The sequence below is a fragment of the Salvia hispanica genome, chromosome 6 (genome assembly GCF_023119035.1).
Source record: "Salvia hispanica cultivar TCC Black 2014 chromosome 6, UniMelb_Shisp_WGS_1.0, whole genome shotgun sequence".
In the NCBI taxonomy this organism is placed as follows: domain Eukaryota; kingdom Viridiplantae; phylum Streptophyta; class Magnoliopsida; order Lamiales; family Lamiaceae; genus Salvia; species Salvia hispanica.
Genome location: NC_062970.1, coordinates 41,700,458 through 41,727,510, shown reverse-complemented (window position 1 = coordinate 41,727,510; position 27,053 = coordinate 41,700,458). Strand labels below are relative to the sequence as shown.

At 34.9% G+C, this 27,053-nt stretch overlaps 6 protein-coding genes and 1 non-coding gene across 10 annotated transcripts; 5 read left to right on the top strand and 2 right to left on the bottom strand.

Annotated features, from left to right (window-relative positions):
- Positions 1-3,577: 3,577 nt before the first annotated feature.
- On the top strand, positions 3,578-9,819 carry LOC125195370. The gene is given in 9 exon segments (XM_048093527.1): positions 3,578-3,623; positions 3,717-3,806; positions 5,340-5,715; positions 5,862-6,781; positions 6,871-7,618; positions 7,792-8,078; positions 8,158-9,100; positions 9,239-9,665; positions 9,667-9,819. Coding segments are annotated over 9 exon segments (3,990 nt in total).
- Positions 9,820-13,325: 3,506 nt separating this feature from the next.
- Positions 13,326-14,910, top strand: LOC125193549 (acetylserotonin O-methyltransferase-like). Its single transcript, XM_048091369.1, has 2 exons — positions 13,326-14,077; positions 14,426-14,910. The coding sequence occupies exons 1-2, from the start codon at positions 13,361-13,363 to the stop codon at positions 14,723-14,725; spliced, it is 1,017 nt and encodes a 338-aa protein (XP_047947326.1). The 5' UTR covers positions 13,326-13,360; the 3' UTR covers positions 14,726-14,910.
- Positions 14,911-15,547: 637 nt separating this feature from the next.
- LOC125192006 lies at positions 15,548-16,512 on the top strand. 2 transcript variants are annotated; one of them, XM_048089456.1, is made up of 2 exons: positions 15,548-16,096; positions 16,242-16,512. In XM_048089456.1, exons 1-2 carry the CDS (start codon positions 15,627-15,629, stop codon positions 16,399-16,401), a joined length of 630 nt encoding a protein of 209 aa, XP_047945413.1. In that variant the 5' UTR covers positions 15,548-15,626; the 3' UTR covers positions 16,402-16,512. The 2 variants fall into 2 exon arrangements, with proteins under 2 accessions (XP_047945413.1, XP_047945412.1); XM_048089455.1 differs by having other exon boundaries at positions 16,176-16,512.
- Positions 16,513-16,757: 245 nt separating this feature from the next.
- LOC125193386 (pentatricopeptide repeat-containing protein At4g21190-like) lies at positions 16,758-18,987 on the top strand. 3 transcript variants are annotated; one of them, XM_048091165.1, is made up of 6 exons: positions 16,758-16,876; positions 17,016-17,109; positions 17,696-17,794; positions 17,870-18,013; positions 18,090-18,302; positions 18,653-18,987. In XM_048091165.1, exons 1-6 carry the CDS (start codon positions 16,872-16,874, stop codon positions 18,962-18,964), a joined length of 867 nt encoding a protein of 288 aa, XP_047947122.1. In that variant the 5' UTR covers positions 16,758-16,871; the 3' UTR covers positions 18,965-18,987. The 3 variants fall into 3 exon arrangements, with proteins under 3 accessions (XP_047947122.1, XP_047947123.1, XP_047947124.1); XM_048091166.1 differs by having other exon boundaries at positions 16,803-16,876; positions 17,022-17,109; XM_048091167.1 differs by lacking the exons at positions 16,758-16,876; positions 17,016-17,109 and adding an exon at positions 17,343-17,398.
- Positions 18,988-19,471: 484 nt separating this feature from the next.
- TRNAS-AGA lies at positions 19,472-19,553 on the bottom strand. Its single transcript has one exon. It is a non-coding gene; the product is annotated as a tRNA-Ser (tRNA).
- A 3,105-nt stretch (positions 19,554-22,658) lies between these two features.
- Positions 22,659-23,625, top strand: LOC125196224 (pathogenesis-related protein STH-21-like). Its single transcript, XM_048094648.1, has 2 exons — positions 22,659-22,926; positions 23,175-23,625. Exons 1-2 carry the CDS (start codon positions 22,743-22,745, stop codon positions 23,471-23,473), a joined length of 483 nt encoding a protein of 160 aa, XP_047950605.1. The 5' UTR covers positions 22,659-22,742; the 3' UTR covers positions 23,474-23,625.
- A 76-nt stretch (positions 23,626-23,701) lies between these two features.
- Positions 23,702-25,016, bottom strand: LOC125196223 (mucin-7-like). The gene is made up of 3 exons (XM_048094647.1): positions 24,517-25,016; positions 24,362-24,439; positions 23,702-24,064 (listed from the first exon to the last, which is right to left on the bottom strand). Exons 1-3 carry the CDS (start codon positions 24,943-24,945, stop codon positions 23,897-23,899), a joined length of 675 nt encoding a protein of 224 aa, XP_047950604.1. The 5' UTR covers positions 24,946-25,016; the 3' UTR covers positions 23,702-23,896.
- Positions 25,017-27,053: the final 2,037 nt, after the last annotated feature.

Here is a 27,053-nt window from a genome sequence, read left to right as displayed (position 1 = left end):
TGATACGAGTCATTAGTTGTTAAATTTGTTGAGTTATTTTAGGGATTATCATATCTTTTTTTAATCCACACATATTATAAATATGTGTGAAGTCTTCCACAATATTCATTCAATGAATACATTATTTTGGCCAAGTTCCATGTGTGATACGTTGAATCCTAAATTCCATACGCCACCGGCTGCCCGACGGAATCTCTCCGCGCACAGCCAGAAACGTATATCTGATCTGTAGTCGTTGCCCGATGGGTTGGAACCCGCGCACAGCCGCCCAGATCCTTATCCCCGCCGACCCTCACGGGCGCCGGATTCTCTTATCTTGTTATTTTCCGTTTAATCGGTTCGTTAGGAATTTAGCTTCCTAACAGGAAGCTGGGCAGCGGCGAGGCTGAGGAAGGTGGGGAACGGAGGCTGGGCGAGCTATGCGGTGCGGCGGGTTTGGAGGAAGCAAGCGGGCGGCGAATCACGACGGTGGACGGCGAGGCAAGGCGTGCTGACGAAGTGTGCTTCGAGGCAGGCGGGGCTGGCGGAGAGCGAGAGCGAGAGAGAGGGGAAGGCAGCGGCACATGGATGTGAATCACGGCGGCGCATGAAGGAGGCAGTCGGCGGCGGAAGGAGTAGGAATGTAGGATACCGTTGGGGGGAAAGAGGGAAATGATTTAGGGTTTAATGGAATATTAGTTATTGTATACTAATTGGGCTCTAATTTTGGGCCTTTAAATGTGACATATAATTTGGATTCTAAATTTCTAATAGTGTAGTGTAGATAAATAATGATTTTTATTAATACTAGAATTTATGTTAAACTCTATTATTATTATTATTATTATTATTATTATTATTATTATTATTATTATTATTATTATTATTATTATTATTATTATTATCTATACTATATAAAAGCCAAGTCCCCAAAAAAGTTGTTTTTCCCGCGCACTTTCGTGAAATATTGATAAGTATATTATAAAATTGTATTAGCATATAATATACAATATTAATATATGATTGATTTGATATAAAGAATAAATGGTTGTCAATTAGTCAGATCGCACTCCTTTTGACCATTGGGTAAAAATAAGATCAAGTAGTCTCTCTCTCATTTATTTTGTTGACCAATAAGATTATGCCATTTGTTACAATCTCATAGGTCAATAAATATTTTTGTTATTATTCAAATATCTTTAATATATTAAATGAAATCGATAAAAAAATTATATCAAAATTTATATTTTTTCATCCTCTACATATTGATATCACATTTGCTATAGTTCTATTCACAAAAAAAATCTCTATTTCTCTCTACATGTATTCTTTCTTCAATTTTATTATTTCATTAGCATATACTTAATATACTATATTAACATACGATGGATATGAATATATAACATAAAGAGTTGTCAAATCAATCAAATCACACTTATATATATCCAATGAACATAATGAAAACTCTCTTGACCGATGCATAAAATGAGAACAAGTGGTTGAGGAATATATGTGATTATGACATATGTTACAATCTCATTGGTCGATAAATATTTTATTTATTATTCAAATATCATTAATATATTAAATTAAATTTATATAAATATTATTCCAAAATTCATATTTTTTCATCCTCTACAAATTGATATCACATTTGCTATAGTTCTATTTACAAAAAAAATTCTCTATTTCTCTCTACAAGTAATCTTTTTTCAATTTTATTATTTCATTAGCATATTATATACTATATTTATATGATGGATATGAATATATAACATAAAGAGTGTCAAATCAATCAAATCATACTTATATATATATATATATATATATCCAATTAACACAATGAAAACTCTCTTGACCGATGCATAAAATGAGACCAAGTGGTTGAAGAATATATGTGATTATGACATTTGTTACAATCTCATTGGTCAATAAATATTTTATTTATTATTCAAATATCATTAATATATTAAATTAAATTTATATAAATATTATTCCAAAATTCATATTTTTTCATCCTCTACAAATTGATATCACATTTGCTATAGTTCTATTAACAAAAAAATCTCTATTTTTCTATACATATAATCTTTCTTCTATATTATAATTTCTCTTTTTTTAAAAAAAATTTATTCATCATGGATGATGACAATGAAATGTTCTCTAATTCCAAAATTTTAAATTATTCCAAAATTATTTGTATTTTATATTGCAACTTATGAGTTTTATTTATTTGTTTTAATTTATTAATGTCATTATTTAATAATAATTCCCTAAATTGAATTAATTAACATTGTCTACTGAACATGCACATAAAAAAACGTGAAATTGTGATTGATGTAAGTGATTGACATGTATCCCATTTAAAACTAATGTGTCCCATTTAAACTGATGGTTTATTGATTGATATGGATTAAAAAATGCACCCACATTTCATATAAATACAATTTCAAAGATGTAACTCAGTTTGATAGTTCTATTCTTCAAGATCTCAGTTCTTCATCCAGGTACCAATTTTCTTCTTGCATTTGTTATATTTTAATTTTGTTGTTTATAGTTCACAATTTTGTAGAGTCATTCTCTCATCTTCTCTTTCTCTCTACTCTTTCACTCCGTTCTGTTCATCAATGCGACGGTAAGAATTTTCACACTGTGGCTCACAACCACCGTATTAGATTCATCGCAAGATTTACTTCCGTTTGCTCTCCTGCATTTGCAATTTTTCAGTTAAAGGTTTTTTTCTATTAATCTAGAGAAATGTTGGATAGAGCTTGGTTGGAGATTTGAAATTTGTAGTATATTTGTTGACTTACTTGATGGGTTACTGGATTTGCATTATTGCTGCTTATTACAAATGGAATTGCAAAGTGCAATTATAATTAAAGCTTTTCCTTTTTTTCATCAGAGTTCAATGGAGACTTTCTTGCCATCAAAGTGAGTTGAATGTGTGCCTACAAAATTATTGCATCAGAAAACAAGTGAGTTTAATATGTGAATACAAAATTGCATAAAATAATGAAAACTTTAGACTTGGCGTATAAGTATGTTCTTCAATTTACGTAAGATATTCATATTTTATTTATTTGTTATTTTGATGAGTTTAACATTGATTGCATGTATCTTTTAATGAACAATGAAAAAATAACAAAGTCTACAAGACTAAATCCCCAAAGCAAAATCTCAACAGGTCAGTTTTGATATATATATATATATATATATATATATTTTTAATACATGCAATTTCAATTTTTAAATTTTGGAAAACTATTAGTTAAAAATATGTGACTTGGAAAGAGAGATTGAGTATATGACCCAATTATTAAGAAGATGAAAAAATTCAGTTATCAATATAGTATAATCTAAGTTCACGATTTAATCAACATATAATCTAAGTTACATATAAAATTCTAATTTCACAATTATATTCCATCTTGAACTTAGATTATATATTTATTTTCCTCTATTTCTAATATTTTAGGATGTCCATTATTTCTTTATTTATTGATTGCAATAATTATTTTGTGATTTTATAGATGAATCGCGTTCAAAGAAATTTAAACATGTGTTTAATGATATTACTAATATTGGAGAAGTTCGTATGTCCGTGGATCCTATTGTTGCATCATGTCCATCGTCCTTTATAGGTTAGAAGTTCAATTTTGAATTTGATTTTTTTTTTTATTGTAATGGTTGCAATATATTTTGTTATTTATTGTTTTATTGTTCATTAACTATAGGATATTCAGATAATCCTCAAAAGGATTCATCTAATTCAACTTGCACGAATGTGTTAATTCAGAATACATCAAATTTCGACAGTAATGAAGGTTAGTATTCTTCTCAAAAGAAATATTTTATTTGGCATTTATGTTTTGTTGTTTTCTTAATTTCTTCATTAAATAATTTTGCAATTAAAATACTACTTAAATGAGTTATAGATTGTGATCGTGTAACCTCATCTTTCAACTATTGCATTAGATTTGAACTTAATTCCTTTTGTAAGAAGATTTGTTATTTGTTATTAAACATAAAAAATGCATGTGAAATTTTAAATTACTTATTACAGTGTTTATATATAATTTTGACTACAAACTACTGATAGTATTCTGTCTAATTCAATGTTTTATCTATTATATTTCAAATTTGTTCTCATTTACATAGTGATACAGTCATCCAAAATTACATAAAATATCAATCCATTTGATTTTCACTTTAACTAAAATTATTCTTTATTTGAATTATTTTATCGAATATTATAAAATTATAAATCTGTATGAATGAGCACATGATTGTGTTTTTTCATATTCATTATGAGTGTATTTGGTTAATTTAATATTTATTTTTATATGTTATTTTATTATATTTCAATATTTAATTTTAGCTTTGCTTAGTAATTATATATTTAATTTTTCCTCTTTAGAGATACAAAATGCTTATGTAATTAGCTCATGGATGTAACTTTTTTGTAGATGAGCCATGTACAAAGATTCGTCGATCAAGCTTTAATTATCATACAAACTTCATAAAGATTTCTTCATCCACAGATGGTTTTCCGATATCTAGCTCATCATCTATGATAGGTATAAAGCTAAATATTTAAATAGTCTTTTTATATCATTGTGCATGATTTATAAAAACACTCATGTAATTAGCTCGTGGATATAACTTTTTTGTAGATGAGTCATGTGCAAAGACGAGTGGGTCAAGCTTCAATTATAATACAAACTTTACAAAGGTTTCTCCGTCCACAGATGGTTTTTCGAAATCGAACTCATCATCCATGATAGGTAAAAAGCTAAATATTTAAATAGTGTCTTTTTTATTAGCAAAAATTAACCTATAAATAAATATTGTTCGTCTTACTATATTTCTACTATGTATTAGCTTACTGATGTAACTTTTCTGTAGATGAGCCATGTGCAAAGATTCTTCGGTCAAGCTTTAATTATGAAAACTTCACAAAGTTTTCTTCATCCACATATGGTTTGTTGAAATCTAGCTCATTGCCTAAAATAGGTAAAAAAGTTAAATATTTGAAGGTGTTTTTCATATATTTGCTTTGCTAGAATGAATCTATAAATATATATTGTTCGTCTTAATATATTTCTACTAAACACTGATTTATATGTTTGCCATATTTTTCATAGGTCATAACAATGGTGGCATTGATTGTTCAGTAAAACTTGAAAATTATAGTAAAGATGCATATAATTCATCTCCTTTGGTTGAAATAGCTGAGAATATCTCAAATTTGGACTATATTAATAGTAAATCTAATTTTGAAAATTTTATTTTGTTTTTAAATAAATTAACATACACATATAGAATTTTCATCTTGGCTGCATGTTTTAATTTTGTAGAATATTGGGACATCGGTGATGCTTCATATACGTGTTCACATTGTGGTGCACTTTTTTGGTATGAAGAACGACTTGCAAAACCAAAGAAATCCAAATTTTCAAAGTATTCAGTGTGTTGCATACATGGCAAGATTCAAATTCCTAAGATGCCGTCTATTCCACTAAGTTTGGATGAATTAATGTATTCTGGAGATGAGAAGAGCAAACACTTTATGAAAAATATTCGTTCTTATAATGCCATGTTTGGATTTACTTCTATGGGTGGCAAGATTGATAACAGTTTGAATCACGGGAAATCTCCTCCAGTTTTTCGTTTGCATGGACAAAATTATCATCTAATTGGCAATTTAATGCCGCTGGATGGTGAAACTCCGAAGTTTGCCCAACTATATATATATGATACCAATAATGAGGTTAATTATAGAATAGAGTTGAGAATGTATGTTTTCCTCCTACTATTGTTGTTATTAAATATTCATTTTATTTGAACCATAATAATTACTTTTTTTCTTTTATGTGAAGGAATGAAGTTAATGAGCTTCATGTGGACATTGTTGTTGATATTCAGAATATGTTGGATGAAAATAATGCTTTAGTGAAATCTTTTCGAATGGCTAAGCAAATGATTGTCGAAGGTAATCATAGGAATGTCAATTTAAGATTGATTGGCAAACGAGGTAAAGATGGAAGAACCTATAATTTACCCTCTGTATCCGAAGTTGTTGCTTTAATAGTTGGGGACTTTGACGAAGCTTTGGGGGAGAGGGACATCATTGTTCAAAAACAAAGTGGTGAACTGAACCGCATCATTGAGTTACATCCTTCTTATCTAGGGTTACAATATCCACTTTTATTCCCATATGGGGAGGATGGTTATAGGGAAGACATTGGTTTTGCAACTTCTAATAATTGTCGTTCATATGGTAGAAAGAAGATTAGTCTGAGGGAATATTTCTCTTTTCGTTTGCATGAAAGAGAAGATGAGGCTACCACTATTTTGTACTCTCGGAGACCATTCCAACAATTTGTGGTCGATGCGTACACAATGATTGAAGCTGGACGGTTGAGATTTGTTCGAACTCAACAAAAGCAATTGCGGGTTGAAATGTACAAAGGTTTGGCAGATGCTGTATTTAGAGGTGAGACTGATCCTTCTACACAAGGTAAGCGAGTTATTTTACCTTCGACCTTTGTTGGAGGTGCACGGTATATGATTCAAAATTATCAAGATGCCATGGCTATATGCGGTTAGTTTGGTTATCCAAATTTGTTTATTACATTTACCTGCAATCCAAAGTGGTCGGAGATTGTTAGATTTGTTAATAGTAGAGGATTGAAATCAATTGATCATCCTGATATTGTTTGTCGAGTCTTCAAGGTTAAATTGGATGATTTAATAAGGGATATTCGACACAAAAAGATATTTGGGAATGTCCAAGCAGGTGTGTATTATTCTATTTTTAATTTTTTTTTCATATTTTTTTAGTATGAGACATATAACACTAACATTTTATCAATATTTTTGTTGTAGTTATTTACACTGTCGAATTCCAGAAACGTGGATTGCCTCATGCACATATCTTGTTTTATTTAAGTAAGGATGATAAGGAGTTTGGTGTTGAGCAAATTGACAAATTAATTTCTGCTGAAATTCCTTCATTTGAAAATGATCCCCGCTATTATGCCTATGTTGAAGAATTTATGATGCATGGTCCTTGTGGAATTTCTGGTCCATCATCTCCATGCATGTCAAATGGCCGGTGTGGGAAACACTTCCCTAAAAGGTTTCTTGATGTGACAACATTTGATGAAGAAGGGTATCCTGCTTATAGGCGTAGGAATAATGGTCGAGTTATTCTGAAAAATGACATTCCATTAGATAACAGATATGTTGTACCTCACAATCGTTATCTACTTCTGAAATATGGAGGTCATATAAATGTTGAGTGGTGCAATCAGTCGCGATCTATTAAGTACTTATTCAAGTATGTCAATAAAGGGAATGATCGTGTTACAACCACTTTCATGGAATCAGGTATGGATGTCAATAAGAATAATGTTGATGAAGTGAAATTGTATTATGATTATAGGTACATCTGTTCTAATGAAGCTATTTGGAGAATATTTGGATTTGAAATTCAGTTTAAAGATCCACCAGTTGAAAGGTTGGGGTTTCATTTTGAAAATGAACAAAGTGTTATTTTTTCAGAATATGAACCTCTAGATATTATGTTGGATCGAAAAACAGATTATCAAAGTAAGTTTTTAGGTTGGATGAAAGCTTATAAATATATCCCCAGGGTAGGGATCTGACTTATTCTGAATTTCCTACAAGATTTGTGTGGAGAAGAGGTTGTTGGCAACTTAGGAAGCAAAAATTTGCTATTGGGAGATTGTTTCACATTGCTCCTGGGTCAGGTGAATTGTATTATCTTAGATGTATGTTGAATATAGTTCGTGGAGCTACAAGTTATGAAGAAATCAGATTTGTAAATGGTATTCAACATGCTATATTTCGGGATGCCTGTTTTGCTTTGGGATTGTTGGATGATGATAAGGAATATATTGATGGCATTATTGAAGCAAGTTTTTGGGCATCGGAAGATTGTTTGAGAAAACTATTTGTGACTTTATTGTCTTCTGAATCAATTTCTCGCCCAAATTTTGTGTGGGAGAGTTGTTGGAAGCTTCTATCTGAAGATGTTCTTTACAAACAACGAAGACTATCCAATAATTCAGGTATTTTTTTCTCTAAATTAATCTTCTAATTGTATATGTTTTTAAAAGTTTCATCTTATAATTATTGAAATATTTTCAGCTTTGATGCTGGATGATGATCAAATAAAGAATTTCGCTTTGGTTGAGATTGACAGACTCTTGGTAAATGTTGGAAGAAGTTTGCGCAATTTTGATTGTATTCCATATCCATCTTCAGAGTATTTTCAATGTTCTTTTGACAGATTGATGAATGAAGAATTATCTTATGATCGTGTAGCTTTGTCAAAAGATCTTCTGAGCTTCATGTCTAAGTTCACTGATGAGCAGCGACATGTATATGGTGTCATTATGTTGTCAGTGAATTCAAATATTGGTGGAATGTTTTTCGTCTATGGATATGGTGGCACTGGCAAAACATTTTTGTGGAAATCATTGTCAGCGGCTATACGATCGAAAGGCGAAATTGTGTTGAATGTGGCTTCAAGTGGCATAGCTTCGCTATTATTGTCCGGTGGAAGAACTGCTCATTCTCGGTTTAGGATTCCTATAAATCCAAATGAAGATTCAACTTGTAATATTAATCAAGGAAGTGAACTTGCCTTATTGATTCAAAGGGCAAAACTTATTATATGGGATGAAGCTCCAATGGTCCATAAATATTGTGTTGAGGCTTTGGATAAGAGTTTGAGAGACATCATGCGAAATATCACTGAATCGAGTATGGAATTGCCATTTGGTGGGAAAACTGTTGTTTTTGGTGGTGATTTTAGACAGATATTACCGGTTGTTCCTAAGGGTAGTCATCAAGATGTTGTGAATGCAGCTATTAATTCTTCGTATCTTTGGAAAAGTTGCAAAGTTTTGAGGTTGACAAAAAACATGAGACTTTTTGGTATTGCATCTGCTGAGGAAGCCTCGAAGTTGAATGAATTTTCAGATTGGATTGCATCTATTGGAGATGGAGTTGTTGGAGATTCAAATGATGGTTATGCCAACATAAATATTCCGAGTGACCTTTTATTGAAAGTTGATGGTGATCCTTTAAAAACAATTGTGTCGAGCACTTATCCGAATTACATCAACCATGGTGAATTAAGTCCTCATTTGCACGATCGAGCTATTTTGGCTCCTACATTAGACATGGTGGATTCGGTCAATGACTATATGATTTCTTTGAATCAATCTGAAGCACGTGCTTATTTTAGTTCAGATAGCATATCGAAATCTGACTCGAATTTCAATACTTTGTCTCAAGTTCATGATGTTGAATTTCTGAATCGGTTAAAATGCTCGGGTACTCCCAACCATGAATTATTATTGAAGATTGGTACCCCAGTAATGCTATTGAGAAATATAGATCCTTCTAATGGGTTGTGTAATGGTACCCGCTTGGTTATTTCACGATTAGGTGATCATATTTTGGAAGGAGAAGTTTTGAGTGGGAATAATGTGGGTCATAAATTGTTGATACCTAGGATGTCATTAGTACCTTCGGATACAAGATTACCGTTCAAGTTTCACCGTCGACAGTTTCCTTTGATTGTATCATATGCAATGACCATCAACAAAAGTCAAGGACAGTCTCTTGCTCATGTTGGACTATTTTTGAAAAAAACCTGTATTCAGTCATGGACAACTTTATGTTGCAATTTCAAGAGTCACAAGTCGTGAAGGTTTAAAGATTTTGGTTTGTGATGATGATGATGTCGGTTCTGATTCTACAGTTAACGTCGTGTACAAAGAAGTCTTTCAAAATTTGTAAGACAATATAGTGTAGAATAATATGAAATGGCTGTTGTAAATTTTTGGAAATTGGATATGCACAAGCCCTTTCTACAGCAGGTTAGATTCGACAAAACAAACATTTTTTTTTAAGAATCATGAGGATTTTAATATTTTGCTTATTCTGCTCAGGTGCCTTACGAGTGGATGTGAAAGAATAAGTATTCAGGTTTCTACACTTCTACATTTTTCATACGTTGAGCCTTCTTTTGATTTGTATGGTGATGATGATGATATTGCTTATGATGATGATGATGTTAGTTGTGAGATACATTTAATATATTTTCGCTCAAGGTGCCTTTATTTTTTATATGTTGAGCATTTCTTTTGGCTTTGTGCTGACGATGATATTAGTTGTGATGATGATTATGTTAGTTGTGATGATACATTTAATATTTGGTTATTTCAACATAAGATCCATATTCTATTCAGGTGCCTCAGGTCTCAGGTGTAGATGTGGAATAATAATCATTCATGTTTCTACACTTTTACATTTATAATATGTTGAGTTTTTCTTGTGATGATGACGTTAATTGTGATGATGTATTTAATATTATTTTGTTGTTTCAATATAAGATTCATATTTTAAAAATACTGAATCGTGCATCGCACGGGTGTAATACTAGTTACGTTATAAAGCAAGGTTCTAATTAAGATTTTAATTTATTTTACTTTGTATGGTCATTTTACATTTTTGGTCCTAAACATTATCTTTTGGATTTTTTGGTCCTACACATATGGAAATTTGATCATTTTGGTCCTCCGTCAACATTTCCGTTAAAAACTAACGGTCAACGGGTTTAATCACGATTTTGACCAAATTAAACTTTTAATTCTGCTTTTTTACTCCCTAATCAATTCCTAATTATTTTTACACTTCAATTCCATCTTCTTCCTTCCACTTGACATCATCCAAAAATCAAAAGGTGATATTACTCATTTGAACAGAACGCGAACATAAAAAAAAGGTAAAATTACAGAAAATATCGATAGGCCTAGATCTTCAACGCCAAATCGAACTACCAATTGGAAAAAAAATCCTCAAAAGATGGGTTTTTTAAAGGAAAGATCCAAATTTGGAACTAAAAAAAGTGAAATACGAGAAGGAAAACTTAGATCCAACAATTAAGTGATATCACCCATCTAGAGAAAAAAGAGGGAACGATTGAGATTGCATAGCAAAAAAATCCATGGTCATCTCCCTCATCCTCACTCTTTCTCTCTCTCTCTAATAATCTAACCCCATTCAGTCATGTTAAAGGGGTAAAGCTGAAACACACCCTCAATTACGAGCTCCTCGCCGCCCCAATTTCACTCTCTTCGCCCCGAGAGACGAGCTCCTCTACGCCCTCGTCAACATGGCCATCGCCGCCGCCTATGTCAGCACCCTCTGCTACCACGTCGTCCCCACGCACCACACCTTCGCCGACCTCAAAAACCTCTCCGCCCCCTTCCTCAACACCCTCCTCTTTGACTACGCCGTCCGCATCGGCAAATTCTGCGACGTCCACGTCTCCACGGATCGGGCCTCCATCGGTCTCATCGTCGACGGCGTCTGGGTCGCCTACACCGATCTCTTCATCGGATCTAGAATGGCGGTTCACGGAATTGACGGAATTCAAATAACTAGAGTTTGAGAGGAAGAGGAAAGAAGAAGATGAAAGATGAGAGGAAGGAAGAAGATGAAATTGAAGTGTAAAAATAGTTAGAGAATTAATTAGGGAGTAAAAAATCAGAATTAAAAGTTTAATTTGGTCAAAATCGGTCGTCGACCGTTAGTTTTTAACGGAAATGTTGACAGAGGACCAAAATGATCAAATTTCCATATGTGCGGGACCAAAAAATTCAAAAGATAATGTTTAGGACCAAAAACGTAAAATGACCATATGTTCAGGACCAATTTTGACATTTACTCTATTTTTAAAATCAAATTAAATTTGTATATTAATTTCTTGAATATTTTTTTATTACTCTTTGGTATATTAAATATATTTTTAGAATTTTTAGTATTTGAAATGTTTTATTTATTAGGAAATTATTAATTTAGAGTAGGACAAGATATGTACTTTTTTTTTGAATATTTTTTTGGTGTTTTGAGATTTTTTCTACAGTTTCATTAATACTCCTTCCGTCCCACAATTATTGTCACTCTTTTATTTTTCGATTTCTTCCCACAATAATTGTCACACTTCATTTTTATCATAATGGTAAGTAATTGTGGGACGGAGGGAGTATAAATTAATTAATCAAATTGATATATTACTTTATTAAATTAACCCACTTAACACAATTTTTCATTTCTTACTTTATCCTTTATTTAATTAACCCACTTAACACAATTTCATTTCTCCCTTCATCCCTCTACCTTTTTCATTTCTTATTTTATCCTTTATTTAATTAATACACTTAACACAATTTTTCTTAGATTGCATGCCAAAAAGAAACGCCCCCATTACTATAGAACCGAGGGAGTATACAATCATCTACTAAAATATGAAATGTTTCATTGAGAGTGGGTTGATAGAAGTACAAATATCTTTATGTTGTTGTTTATAATATTATAAAGGGTTTTTGGCTTTTTAAACCAAAACCTTTCCCCGAATTCCGGTTTTTCCCATGAACTTTGAGATTTGTTTTTAAAACCACGAACATTCATTTCGTTAGGATTTTCCCAAGCCGACCTGAATAGCACATTTCCGACCCGAATAGCATAATTCAAAATGTTAAAGTTGTGTTTTGTTTATTCAAAAGTTGTCATATGTTATGTAATACTTTGTGACTGTATGTATTATTGTGCTAAATCCAAGTAATCAATTTAGTGACAAATATGATTAAAATTGACATGTAGATAGCCCGGGTTTTGTCGTTGACCCGCCGGGGGAAAATCCTAACGAAATGAAAGTTCGTGGTTTTAAAAACAAATCTCATAGTTCATGGAAAAAACTAGGATTCAGGGAAAGGTTTTGGTTTAAAAAGCCAAAAATCCTATTATAAATACTTCTTTTAATTAGTTCTTATCTCTAAATATATTTTTATACTTATATACTCTATATTCTTTATTTTAAATTAATATATCTTTAATATTTGAAAATCTTTTGTGTCCTGTGCATAACACATGTGTTAACACTAGTTTAGAAAATAGCAAAGCTCTCCATACTGGTATAACCCCTAAGTCATAAATAAAGGTTGGAAGTTTGTTACCACACCAAATACATGCACTTTATACTATTTTCTATGCCTAATTCCACCTAATTAACAAATTTTCCAGCATGATTAATTAACATTTAGCTAACCGATAATCATTATTTTAATGTTCCTCAGTCACAGATCAATTGCTCCTAGCTATCTCCTAGATTCAGCTAGCTAGCCCCACATCAATTTAATTGTTAGTTAAACTCAAAGAAAATTCGACACAGTCTCAAATTAAAAATATATACCAGAATCCACCTTGAACTATATATAGTTATATATTAAATGAAAAAAATCACATTAAAAAAAGAAAAAGAAAAAGAAAAAGAAAAATGGCGCGAGATGAAGATTCAGTGGCTATAGCAGAAGCATGGAATCATGGCTTCGGCTTCATCAAAACCAGCGTAGTGAAGACTGCGGTGGAGCTCGAGATACCCGACATCCTACAAAACCACGGAGCTCCGATCTCCCTGCCGGATCTCTCCGCCGCCGTCGGATGCCCCGCCGACCGCCTCCACCGCGTCATGAGATTCCTGGCCCACCACGGCATCTTCAAGAGAACCAGCGAAGGCGGCCCGGTTTGCTACGCTCAAACCCCCATCTCGCGCAGCCTCACGAGGGACAAGTTGGGGCCCTTCGTGCTTCTTCAGGGTGCCGTCTGTGGGCCCAACGGGTGCATCACGGCCGAGACCCTAAGGACCGCCAAACGGCCCGGGGTGGAAATCGCCGGGTCGGATGATGGCTTGTACGAGGATCCGGTTTTCTACACGAAGGTGTTTAGGGATGCGATGGCAAGCCATGCTCGTTTGACGACGACTGCGGTCATCGAGAACTACAAAGAGGGTTTTGACGGGGTCCGGTCGTTGGTTGATGTTGGTGGTTCTCAAGGAATGGCCCTTGGGATGTTGGTGAAGGCCTTTCCACGGATTCGGGGGATCTGCCTTGATCTCCCCGAAGTCGTGGCTAGGGCTTCACCCCTTGAAGGGGTCGAGTTCGTCGGCGGGAGCATGTTCGAGAGTGTGCCCAAAGCCGATGTCGTCATGCTCATGGTAATTGAATTTCGTTTTACTATTTAAAAGTAAAGTAAGACAATTAATAAGAGGCATCATAAAATGGAGAACTGAGATACTTAATGGGGAATGGACGGAGTATTATCTTCGTTGATGATTTTAATTCACATTTTAACTCGGTGTCAGTGATAAAATGTTAAGAAAAGTTGGTGAAATTAAAAAAGTGATGAAATGTGAATCACATTTTTAGTGTGATAATTGATTTGGTCATTTTTCCAAAATGTGAAAAAATAAATAGTACCACTACTTTACATCATCCCAAATTTGTAAATTGAGACATCACTATATATGATTGAGTATCTTTGTTAAGAGAGTTTGGTGTGACAGTTTGTATTGCACAATTGGAGCGACAAGGAGTGCGTGGAGATTCTCAAGAAATGTAAGGAAGCCGTCCCGGCTGGCACCGGGAAGGTGATAATCGTAGATGCCATAGTTGATGAAGACGGCGGAGATGACGAGTTCACCGGGGCTCGTCTAGGGTTGGATGTTACGATGATGGCGGTGACGTTCGAGGGGAAGGAGAGGACATACGATGAATGGGCACATATATTAAACGAGGCTGGCTTTCGAAAACATGTTGTTAAAAATATTAAAGCTTTAGAATTCGTCATCGAGGCTTATCCCTAATCCTATCACTTGCTTAAAACTTGAACAATTAATTAAGTTGCGGAATAATTGGGTAGAATTGAATTCATTTCCTCTAATCGAAATAGTTTTTCGTTTTGTAACTATGGCATGACGTCATATTGGTTATCACCATTAACAATAATTCATGTACTTTTATTTTGAATAATAAATTGTTTTTTCGCTAATTAATTTGTATTTTCAACTTTTTACTTAGTACTACAAGAAAGAATTTTATTTTTGCATTATTAACGGAATTGAAAATCTCATTATTTTAGCGCTTGAATTATAAAACTTTCTTAAAAAAATCAATAATAAGTTTGAGGGTGATCTGTTATAATCTCTCCAATATGTTTATTTACCATGACTCTGTTACGTAAAAGTAATTTAATTTTAAAATTTTCATTTCATGCGTTTGATATCATTTTTCATATGTACTATATAAATGAGGAGTGATTGCAAAGTATATGTTGAACTAATTATACTCAATTTACAAATTTGGTCTCAATTCAAACCTCTACATATTTATACCAAATCTTTTTTTAAATTTTTTGCAATTGGGGCTTCCTCAATTTATCGAACGACTGATAGAAGCATGATAATTATGATTGGAATATAACTTTTGAATGAGTTTTTTTAGTGCCTATTTCATTAGTAATTGATACCTTTGACAATTGATAGTAGTAATGTTTATTTATGGTGTGTGAAAAATAAACTCCCAGAATTTTAGGTAATAAAATTGTGAATAGAATTTCTTTGGAAAAATAGAAAAAATTCCCATGCATCACAACCTCTAATCATTCCCATAAAAAAGAGGAACACAAAAACAATTCCACCAAAATCAGCTGGTTCGTACAAATCAGCGGTGGCTGTTAATGGTGATAGCGCGGCGGCCGGACTCACAATGGAAGACGGTAGCGCAACGGCACGCAGAGTGATGGTGGTGGCCGACGGCAGCCGCGAGTCGACCACAGCGCTGCAGTATGCCCTCTCGCACGCCCTCATGGACAACGACACCTTGATCCTCCTCCACGTCGCTCCCCCGAGAAACGCCTTCGGCGGCTTCTTCAAGAACCCGATATCGCCTGGCTCCGCCGGTTTCAGCGGCAGCCCCACCTCCTCCGGCGAGGGCAGCGTCGGCCGCAATCGCAACAGAGGCGGCGGAAACGGAAGCGGAGGAGAGGCCGATTTTCTTGATGGGATGAAGCGCGCTTGCGCGGCTGCCAAGCCCACGCTGAAGGTGGCGGTGGAGAAGGCGGAGGCGGCCGAAGGAAAGGATAAGGCCGCCGCGATTGTCTCCCACAGCGCCGCTAGCAACGTAGAACTTCTGATTATAGGCCGCAAGAGGAACGCTCTTTCCAAATCAATTTTAGCGTGAGTAATTTGTTTCAAATTAAAATATCACCAACTAATTTAAGATGGAAAATTTAGTTACACTCTGTTAATGTATCAGGTACAATTCAATGAATAAGACTGTATCGGACCGATGTAGAATTGCTAAAATGTGTTGTTTTGGTAGGGCGAGAAGAGGTTTATTGTTCAAAGGATTGATGGAGATGGAGACGGCGGAGTATGCGATTGAGAATAGCAAATGCACGTGTGTCTCGGTACAAAGGAAGACTAATGGAGGATATCTTCTCAATAGTAAAAGACATAAAAATTTCTGGCTATTGGCATAAAATACTCTTCTTCCATTTCAATTGTTTGTAATATACCTCTTCTGTAAACAGTCCATTTGATTTTGTATAATGTAATTTGTATTATATATACATACTCATGTATTTTCCGAATCCATGGTTGTTACAAAAATTATCGTCTCCATTTGTAATATTTCCAACTCTGTTTTTAATAGCACTACTTTGGATGGAGAATAATAATCTTGGGGGTTCAGGAATAATAATCGAAACCCCAGGGGAACTTTTGCAATCACCTCAACTTTAATGGGTGATATTACAATAACACAAAACTTTTAAGGTCTAAAGTGAAATAAATGAAACCTCACGACAGAGATTTATCATTTATCGCATTGCCCAGTTTCAGGTATTTAATCTCTCAAATTTCAAAGAATTATAGCGCTTTCTGCTTCAATTCGGCTCTCAGCTGAGCTCCGGGAGTTTGTGACTGGAATTTATCAAGTTCCATTTTGGATATGTGGTGAATTTTCTGTGTGATTTAGTTTGCTCGTCTTGAGTTTTGGAATTTGATAGTTGAAATATCCGAGTTATGATTTTTTTTGAAATCATTTTACTGTATTTATATTGCTCTTAATTATCTGAATGTATATCTATTTTAGTTATAGGATGCTCAGTTTGAGGCATTCTCTTGCAACTATCAGTATAGGATTGCAGTCAGTGGAATTTGGGGAGAATCGTCATCGATGTCTGGTGGTAAGTTTTCGTTTCTAATTTTGTTTTCAACCTTTGTATTAGTGGTGGTGTTATCATTGCTATACGTGTGACTAGCTTGAGTTTTTTGAATGCAAACAATATACCATTTGTATGCCATATTTTCCCCTCTATTATTTATCCTTTCTCTGTTTATAAGATATGGCACATTGCATAAGTCTTAACAATTTCATGTCTAATATAGAGTCTTCCAATGTCAAATGAATGTAAGAGGCTGTAGTTGATCTAATACGGAATTTCGATCAACAATGCAATGTGGGGCTGAATGACGGTATGGATTATTTGGTCATGTGGTCGTTCGAATGATCTTCTCTGCTAGATAGTTAAAATGATTACATATGTTGGTGGGAATATACTATGCATAATGCATATGAAGCTTGGCATGTCTTGAAACTTCTCACAGAAGAATTTATTAGTACTGTATTTACATTTCTGAGGTTGAAAATCTCCATCACTTAAGTGGGGGTTGAAGGGAATAATATCCGGAGTAGATGGAGCCGCAGAATAATTATTGGTTTGATGCTTGCTCTAAATCATCTTTATAATGATTAGTGATAATATTTTTCAGGAATGTGCTGCTAAAGGTCCTCGACCAAGGTACCCTCGCGTGTGGAAAACCAAAAAAAAGATAGGGACCATTTCAAAGTCCCTAAAGCTTGTTGAATGTGTAGGCTTTTGACCCACATGGATCTCTAGTTCTGGGGTAAATTAGAGTTTGATTTGTTTCTGTTATCCACTTCAGATAAAGGGATTATCAAATGTCAAAGAGGAAGTATATGGGGCTCTTGATTCCTTCATTGCTTGGGAACTCGAATTTCCGTTGATTACGGTGAAGAAAGCTTTAAAAAGTCTTGAGAATGAGAAGGAGTGGAAGAGGATAATTCAGGTACTTGATCCTCTTTGAACTGTATTCCCCTGTTTCTTGCTTCAAATTTTTCACTTGATTACCCTCACACTCCCAGGTGACAAAATGGATGCTAAGCAAAGGGCAAGGAAGAACCATGGGAAGTTATTACACTTTGCTGAATGCTTTAGCAGAGGATGAAAGGCTGGAGGAGGCCGAAGAGCTATGGCAGACACTGTTTACTCGGAACATAGAAAGTATGCCGCGCATGTTCTTTGAGAGGATGATCTCTATCTACTATCAGAAAGAAATGCATGAGAAAATGTTCGAGGTGCATCCCTGTTTCACTTCTCAATCTCACAAGCACCGAGGCTTCTTGCCTTCTGGCTATAACATGTTTATTATTATGATACTTGATTCCCACCCCTTCTGCCATTGCCTTCTTCTATACATGTTGAAATTAGACAGAGATGCAAATATGCTCCAGTAGGGTTGGTGAAGAAATTAGTCAATTTTAGGTTCTTACATAAGCTAGTATTAGTGGTCACTACCCTGACGCTATATCGTCTGCTATTCTGTTCGTAGCTGGTTAAATGCGAAATTCAGGAAGGTTGGATGGAAACTTGGATGACCCACGATTTATGATGGCTAACTCGGCTTCTTCCTTGATTTTCGTTGCAGATATTTGCAGACATGGAGGAGCTAGGTATCAGGCCGAATGTGCCAATTGTGACGATGGTGGGGGAGGTTTTCAAGAAACTCGACATGCTGGACAAATACGAGAAGCTGAACAGGAAGTATCCTCCACCAAAGTGGGAATACCGATATATCAAAGGTAAGCGTGTCAAGATAAGAAGCCAATATGCCGATCAAATCGAAGGCGACAGTGAGGTAAATACCTCTAAAGTTGAAGCTAGTAGTGATGCAGTTGAACTGCATGAAAATGCAGAGGTAAATAACTTGTATCTGCCTGAAACAAAGGTTACAGAGTGATAATTGTATTTTTATTAACATCAGTTTTGATATTCTAATTATGTGTGAAGCAATGATTGATTACGTCCACCAAAATCTAACATCTATCAGTGTATCACCTTTTGAATTATAGATGCAATTGTTACAAATGGAATCGATCCAATGGTTTGAATATTGATGCCAAAATGTGCAATAACTATATTAAACAGAATACTGCAATTCATACAAGTGTAATACAAATATGTTGGTTCTGATTCCACTTGTCTCAAGACTAGTACCAACTCATATAGTAATAATTATAAAAAAGTGTGATACCTTATAATGGTTGTGCATTAATTTATTTTCTGATGCTAAACTGATTAGACATAATCAACCAGCTAACGCATTTTCGCGAAAAGACGTGAAATTTCAAAAAATTAAGAAAAAACTTTAACCACGTACAAAAACAAAAGTAAACCCTATAATACTGATCTGAAATATGTGTATGATCAAAAGAAAAAGATGTTTAAAATAATATAAAAATATTAGCGTGGTCGGCAGGATTCGAACCTACGCGGGCAGAGCCCACATGATTTCTAGTCATGCCCGATAACCACTCCGGCACGACCACTTGTGTTGAAGCAGTTCTTGCTCTTTTAAATTGACTTCTCAGATGAAATACTTATGTGTTGTTAGTTAACTTAATTTCGGTGTGTATTTTTAAGAAAGGCTCAAATTATTAGGAATTGAATACCCGACCAATGCAAAAATGATCGAAGCAAGGAATGGATCAATTGAGTTTTCACTAAAAACGGAGACAATCCAAACATCAAACATATATGACAATGTTAGACTTGTCTATATCCTTTAGCAAATGTATCGATCTCGCAACACACAACATATCCATATAAAACTCACACCGCAAATAACACCATCTTCACAAACTAGAAAACCCAAATAGAATCTGATAATCACGATAAGAAGAAATAAATTCTTACAAAGGTAAACAATAACTATATAGTAAAAGATAGGATAGAAAATATTCGAAGTGTCATGTGATTGGGAGTTCGTGAGAGCACTATTAATCATGCAGCTAAATTCAATTGTTACAAGTGTACTTATTATTTAATAAATAGCCCACCAACGTATCATAATCATCTCGTAGAGGTATTTGTTGATATCTTCAATGATTTTGAGAATTAATTCAACCTTGAAAATGTAAGTAAACGTCTTTTTTTTTTCTATAAGATTTGAGAATTGTACGAAAAAGAAAAGAAACGTTAGTAAGTTAAAAAGTAAAACAAATTTTTCCAGGAGTATTTGATTTTATAATTTTGGATGAACCAAGTCATATCCATCACCAATTAGTTTCTGATATTATAATACTATTAGGCGAAGAAAAATTGGAAATTGGAAACTTTGACTGGGCTCTTGTAATTTATTAAAACAACCAAGGCGGTGGACGGTGGTCATGATCGGGTGCTATTAAAATTATAGCGTGACAATTAAAAAAATAAATAAATTATTTCTTACTAGGTCCTATTTTTTTTAAAACCGAATATGAAGTAAATCATTATTGAAAAAAGGGAGATTATTTATAGACAAATAGTACCTTATATTATTAATTGATTTTATAAGGATATAGTTGCATGTAATTTTGAATGTGATCATACATAAAGTTGGTGGATAAGGCTGAATATGTATAATATCCGATAAAGATGGGTTCCATTGACGAAATTATCGGTGACTTTATTAACATTATAATACTATATGATAAAATAAAGCTCACATTATTGACAAGTGTTAAGTACCATTTTTCATTCTATGGCAATACATTACTTTTCGTAGTTCTTTTTTTAACTTGCGAAAAGAGATACGATGAAGTTTCTAAACTTTTCTGATTAAAAAAAAAACACACTCGTTGTTTGTATATTTTCGAAATGACAATTTCAAAAAAAATCTATGGAGATTATAAATTGATCAATTCGTTACTATTTGTAAAGTCGTTCTAACGAGTACTCCATCCGTCTCTGATTAAGAGTCATACTTTGACCGCACACAAATTTTAAAAATATGAGTAAAAATGAATTGAATAATAGAATATGAGACCTATTTACTATTTAAGGTAAAAATAAAGTGTAACTTTTAATTGAGGACGGACTAAAATGAAAAAGTGTGATTCTTAATCGGGGACGGAGAGAATATTTGTCAACGTCATTGAGAGATTATGGACTAGGTAAATATCACATTCAATCTCCTACAGAATAATAGAAAGATTTAGATAAGTGATGTTGAGAAATCTTTCTACCGACTATCCGGCCACATGTGTTAGTAGTAATTTTTATTTGGCAAATGTTAAGAGATTAGGTAACAAGCAGTATAATTATATTGCGGATGAAAATGACTCGCAAATCGTTCAGATTTCAGAATGTTGCGAAATAACTTGAACATAATCTTTAGTGGAATTGGATTTTTTTAATGAATTAATTAGAAAACAATTTAACGAATTGTATAATTCTCTTGAGACTTGAGACCTATATTATTTATTGCAATATTATCAAACAGACTTGATTTAATTTATTTCTTCTGTTCTTAGTTTTATGTAGATTAATGTGAGTATATTATTAACGACCTATTTACACATATACTATAGTAAATTAAGGACTTTATAACCACGATCGTTGTCGTTTAGGTAATGATGAGTCATCAATCACAATAATATTTCATTTATTATCATCACAATGGGGTCCACGGCGGCTTAACGATAGTAGATTATGCATGTTTATGTGTACATTTAAAATAAAAGAAATCCTTAAAAATAGTAGTAGTACCACATTGATGGTTTTTTTACTGCTAAACTTAGCAAATACAATATGCATAAAATCAATAATTATACTTATATTTTTCAGTGAATCACTTAACCATCTCAGTTCACACGTAATTTTTGCGTTTTAGGCAGTAGTAGTAAGTTTTTCATCTCTACTATGCGGGTCAGTTTTCACAATCAAATTTTTATTTTTATTTATTTATTTTTATCTTTTTCCTACTTTAGAAATTTTACATTAAAATTTGTGTATCCATTACTAAAATTATCTTTTATGAACGGAAATAGTAATATATTTGGTGGGATGTGATCAAATGAAAATTCTAAATATTGTACAAACTCAAAATTGTGTTGACATTAAAATCTTGAAATCTTAGACTGTGTTGATATTGTATTGAAACTGTATTGAAGCTGTGGTGAGTAGTATTGAATTTGTACAATATATAAGTTTGCATTTTATTACTGCCCTGCCCTATATTTGGTCAAGTAACTTTCCAATCGATTTTTACTTATATGTAGCATCTTTTCAATCTATTCTTAGTCAAAGTGATGAGTATATTCTTTTTAATCGATTCTTACTCAAAATGATATATTCTCCTTATTTATAATATCTTATTTTGAGTGACACATTTTTTAAAATGAAATACTAATCTTTCTATTCTACTCCTTATTTTATTTTATTCTTAATGAATTGTGTTAGTTTAAATTGACGAAGAATTCGTTCAAACATAGCGTGCAGAAACTTGCAAACAATAGACTACCGAGTAATATTAATCCGGTCTCCGCTTGCCACGAAAAAAAGTTAAAGCAAATAGTTAAATAAATCAATTAAATTTCAGATTGTTGAAATTTGTGGCAAGTCGCCAAAATTGACCCAAAAAATGCCTATAAATACCGCACCACACCCTCTCTATTTTCCACACCAATATTCTTTCAATCAAATTACACATCCAATTCCATAATTTTCATTTTTCCAAATACTATAATCAAGCAAGAATGGGTGTGAAGAGCTTCTTCCAGGAAGTGAAAACCAAGATCACCTCATCAAGGCTGTTCAAGGCTTTGGTGACAGAATCTCCGGATGTGCTCCCCAAGGTCACGCCATCCATCAAGAGCATCGAACTCCTCGAAGGCACCGGCTACAACCCCGGCTGCGTCTTCCAAACCAACTTCCCCGAGGGTAAGCTCACATCCATCTTCTCTTAAAACTTCCACTACGATTTAATAAAATTTATACTCCAAATGTCTAGTTCAAACTGAACTAATAGTTAAAAACTACACTTAATCATTGGTCTGAATTTTAACTGGCCGATTCTGATTTCGATTTTCTTGAACCATAACTAGTCATAAATCACTATTGCCATCAACTTTCTTTTTTCACAAATAAAACAATTTTTTTCTGCGTTCGCCCATGTAATTTGTAAACAGGTGCCCACTTCAAGTACATGAAGTGCAAAGTGGACGAGATCGACCACGAGAAGCACACGATCAAGTACACTGTGTTCGAAGGGGACATGTTGGGAGACAAACTAGAGAAGATCTGCTATGACATGAAGTTCGAGGACACGGAAGATGGAGGGTGCGTGGTGAAGGTGACGAGCGAGTACCACACCAAGGGCGACCATGAGATCAGCGATGACGACCTCAAGGGCGCCAAAGAGCAGTCCCTCGGCATCTACAAGTCTTGCGAGGACTACCTCAATGCCAACCCTCACATCTGCGCCTAAATCAATCCATCCATCATCAATCGTTCCCCTTTTGTTGTGTGAAAAATAAAGAAACAATTCTATAGTTGTTTCCATCAATGGTTGTTGGTGTGTTTGCTTTTCTCTTCATGGCACAGAATGTACTTGAATTTTAAGAGCTTGGTTTGCTGTAATTTGGTCAAACTTCATTCCAATATTTTCTATATAGTAACTTATTAAGAAAGAAAATTATGCCCAAAATACAAGTAGTGAAGCCTAACTCTCCATTTGATTATTCACTAAAGTGATGAAACAAATGAAAGTTGAGACTAAGCAAGCAAAATAATTGGCATTGAATCAGAGTAACCTAGAAAAATTCTTTGCACAGAAAAGCTAATCACAAGTTATGTATGAGGTCTAGATCGAAGATTTCGTGGGAAGAAGAAGATGTTCGATCGATCCATCTCAGCAGTCTCGGAAATTTGTGAGCTTGTAGTAGAGGTTGTTGCCAGAAAGCAGAACCTGGTAGCCATCACCACAGGGGCACTTGAAATGTAGGACTAGGCATTCTCCACTCTTCTCCACAAACACGGCTTCTTGTGATGGATTTTGCGTTTCTTCTTCACATTCCTCCTGTAACGTTACAACACGAAACCGACAACAACAAGAATGATAAGTGATCTCATACAAAGATGTTCAAATCTAACACTTACAATTACAACTTTCAACAGAGTAACAAAACAACACTAATTAGTACTACTACTCTCTCTATCAGATTTTACCCAAGCATTTTCCTTTTTGAAATGTCTCACTCACGGAAACACTAGTACTTTACTCTATTTAGTGTCTAATTGACTAAGAAAATAAAATCTCACGTCGAATAGGAAATGTATTAACTAGAGTGGTAGTATTTAAAAAGGGGGAAAAAACCTCGTCGTCGTCTTCGGTGGCGACTTGATTCCACCACTCTCTCATCTCTCTCAGACGCTCCTTCATCCTCCTCAACCTCTGCAGTAACAGAATCGCATTTCACAACTTTCAAAAAAAAGGGAAAAAATCAGCACATATAAAAGGAAAAACCGAACCTTTGCAGTGGGATTCTCGCTGGAGACAGGAGACCTAAAAAGATCCCTCTTGGCAGGTAGGCGCGGCGGAGTTCCGGCGATCGGAGCGGAAATTGGCGCAATTTCTTGAAGCGGGTGTGATTCTTGATCGACATTTACAGTCGACATCGGGTGGTTCTTGATTGGAGGAATTTCCAAGAATTGTGGAGGCGCCGCCGTGGAATTGGTGATGGTGGGCGGAGAATAGATGGTTGGCGACGGCGGTGCGGCGGTGGAGGGGTTGAGAGTTGGCCTTTTGGGAAGGGGTTCTAGAAGAGATGAACGGTACAGAGCAGAGTGTCTCTTGGCGGAGGGAAGTGGGTCGGAGGCGGTGGAGAGGTGTTGCATCGAGTTGCAGATGATGTCTTCCTGATGGATTTTTTGGAGGTAGTTGCTTTCTTCATCATCCATTTCTGCGATTTCGCTACTGTTTTTGCACAACTAACTCAATTTTTCAAGAATTGGGAGAGGAGGGAAACAAAAGCTGGTTACACTTCAGGGGCTTTTCGGTCATTTCTCAATTTTTTTCTTTAATTTTGTATTTGCAGCGCTATCTATTTTCTTTAAAAGACTAAAATCAAATCGCTACCTATTCATTCATTGATGTTTGAAGAGAATAACATGACCTCTTCTTCTTCACCGCCATTTCTGATCTCATCATCTTTGACAACATAAAATTCTAAGGGTCAATATTGATGGATACACTTAATTGTTTTGCTTACATAGGGTTAGCAAATTCTTTTTCAAATGAATTAAATACGTGATGAATTCTTTAATTATTTAACTTTTATTTGACCATAGTATACTTGTTTAAGTTCGTCACGCCCGTAAATGGTATAGGTTACTAAATATAAAGTGAAATTTCATATGTTTCTCACTCATATGGATAATAAAAATAAATAACTAATGTGTATTATTTGTATATTAATGTTTTTCAGGAGCATGATGAGTGTTAAATTTTTATACTGTAAGAATTGTTGGGCCAACTAAATGATGGGCCAAGTCGTTTAATGAGCCCACTGCCATAGACCTGATTAAAATCCGTCTGATGTACTCCTACTATAGGGGTCCTATTCTAATGCTTATAGCACTCTAATTCAAAATCAAGACCAAATCTTCATCCTTAGATTTTAAAATGAGTGGATGAGATTAAATCTTAGGCCATCCGCAACGCTGTCTCTTATCCGTCTCTTAACCGTCTCATCTCTTCACTATTCATGGGCCCCACTTTACTTTTCAGCTCATCTCTTAACTAAGAGACAACACCTGCATTCCTCTATCTCTTAACCATCTCTTAACCATCTCTTCACTCTTCATTCAATTTCATTATTTATTTTTAATTCCAACAAATTCAATTAATAAAAAACACACTTCATTATAAATAAAATAAAATTACAATTTAAATACCTAAAAAAATAAAAAAGACATAATTAAAAAACTAGAAATTACAAATTGCACACTTAAACTCAAATAAAAAAAAATGGAGGCAAAGAAGCATAAGAAGGAGTTCTCTAGTGACGATCATCTAACGGTTGCCAAATTTTGCCCAAATGTGCTCCATTAGATCCTCCTGGAGTTGGGCGTGGGCGGTAGAATCACGTGTCCTTGCCCGAATAGACAACCGCTCTTGCAAAGACGGATGCACTCCCGTTCGAGGCGGACTACTTGCGGTCGAGCTTCTCGGGGTTTCAGGGTCGAACCAATTTCCCGCCTCAGGTCCTTCGTCGGCGACAATCATGTTGTGCAAGATTATGCACGTATTCATGATGTCGACCATATTCTTCATAAACCATTGTCGAGCCGGGGCTTTGATAATGTTCCATCGAGCTTGGAGAACCCGAACGCTCTCTCCACATCCTTGCGAGCAGACTCTTGCTTCTGCGCAAAAAGAGACTGCTTTTCGTCCGCAGGCCTGTTGAACGTCTTCACGAAGGTTGGCCACTTCGGATAGATGCGGTCGGCAAGATAGTACCCCATTTTATACTGGCGAGTGTTAGGGATGAAGTTGATGGCCGGCGCTTTACCATTCAGAACTTCAGCGAAGAAGTCGGAGTTGTTGAGCACGTTGACGTCGTTGTTCGAGCCGGGGACCCCGAAATACGCATGTCAAATCCATAGCCGGTAGTCCGCGACGGCCTCGAGTATAACGGTGGGGTGGGTGCCTTTGTGGCCGCTCGTGTATGACCCCCTCAACGCCACAGGGCAATTCTTCCATTGCCAATGCATGCAATCGACACTCCCGAGCATCCTGGCGAATCCGTGCACTTGTTCGTGAAGACGGAGCAGAAACTGACAATCTACAGTGGTTGGCTTCTTTAGAAATTTGGCGGTGAAGGCTGCCGGATGCCTTTGCAGAAGTTCAACAAACAAAGTCGCCCAGTGGATTCTCCGACGTGCAGGTATTCGTCGAACGCATCCGCCGTTTGTCCAGTAGCAAGCTGACGGATCGCCGCAGTACATTTCTGGAGCGTCGTGTGGCTAAGACGGCCAACAATGTCGAACCCTTCTCTGAAGAACTC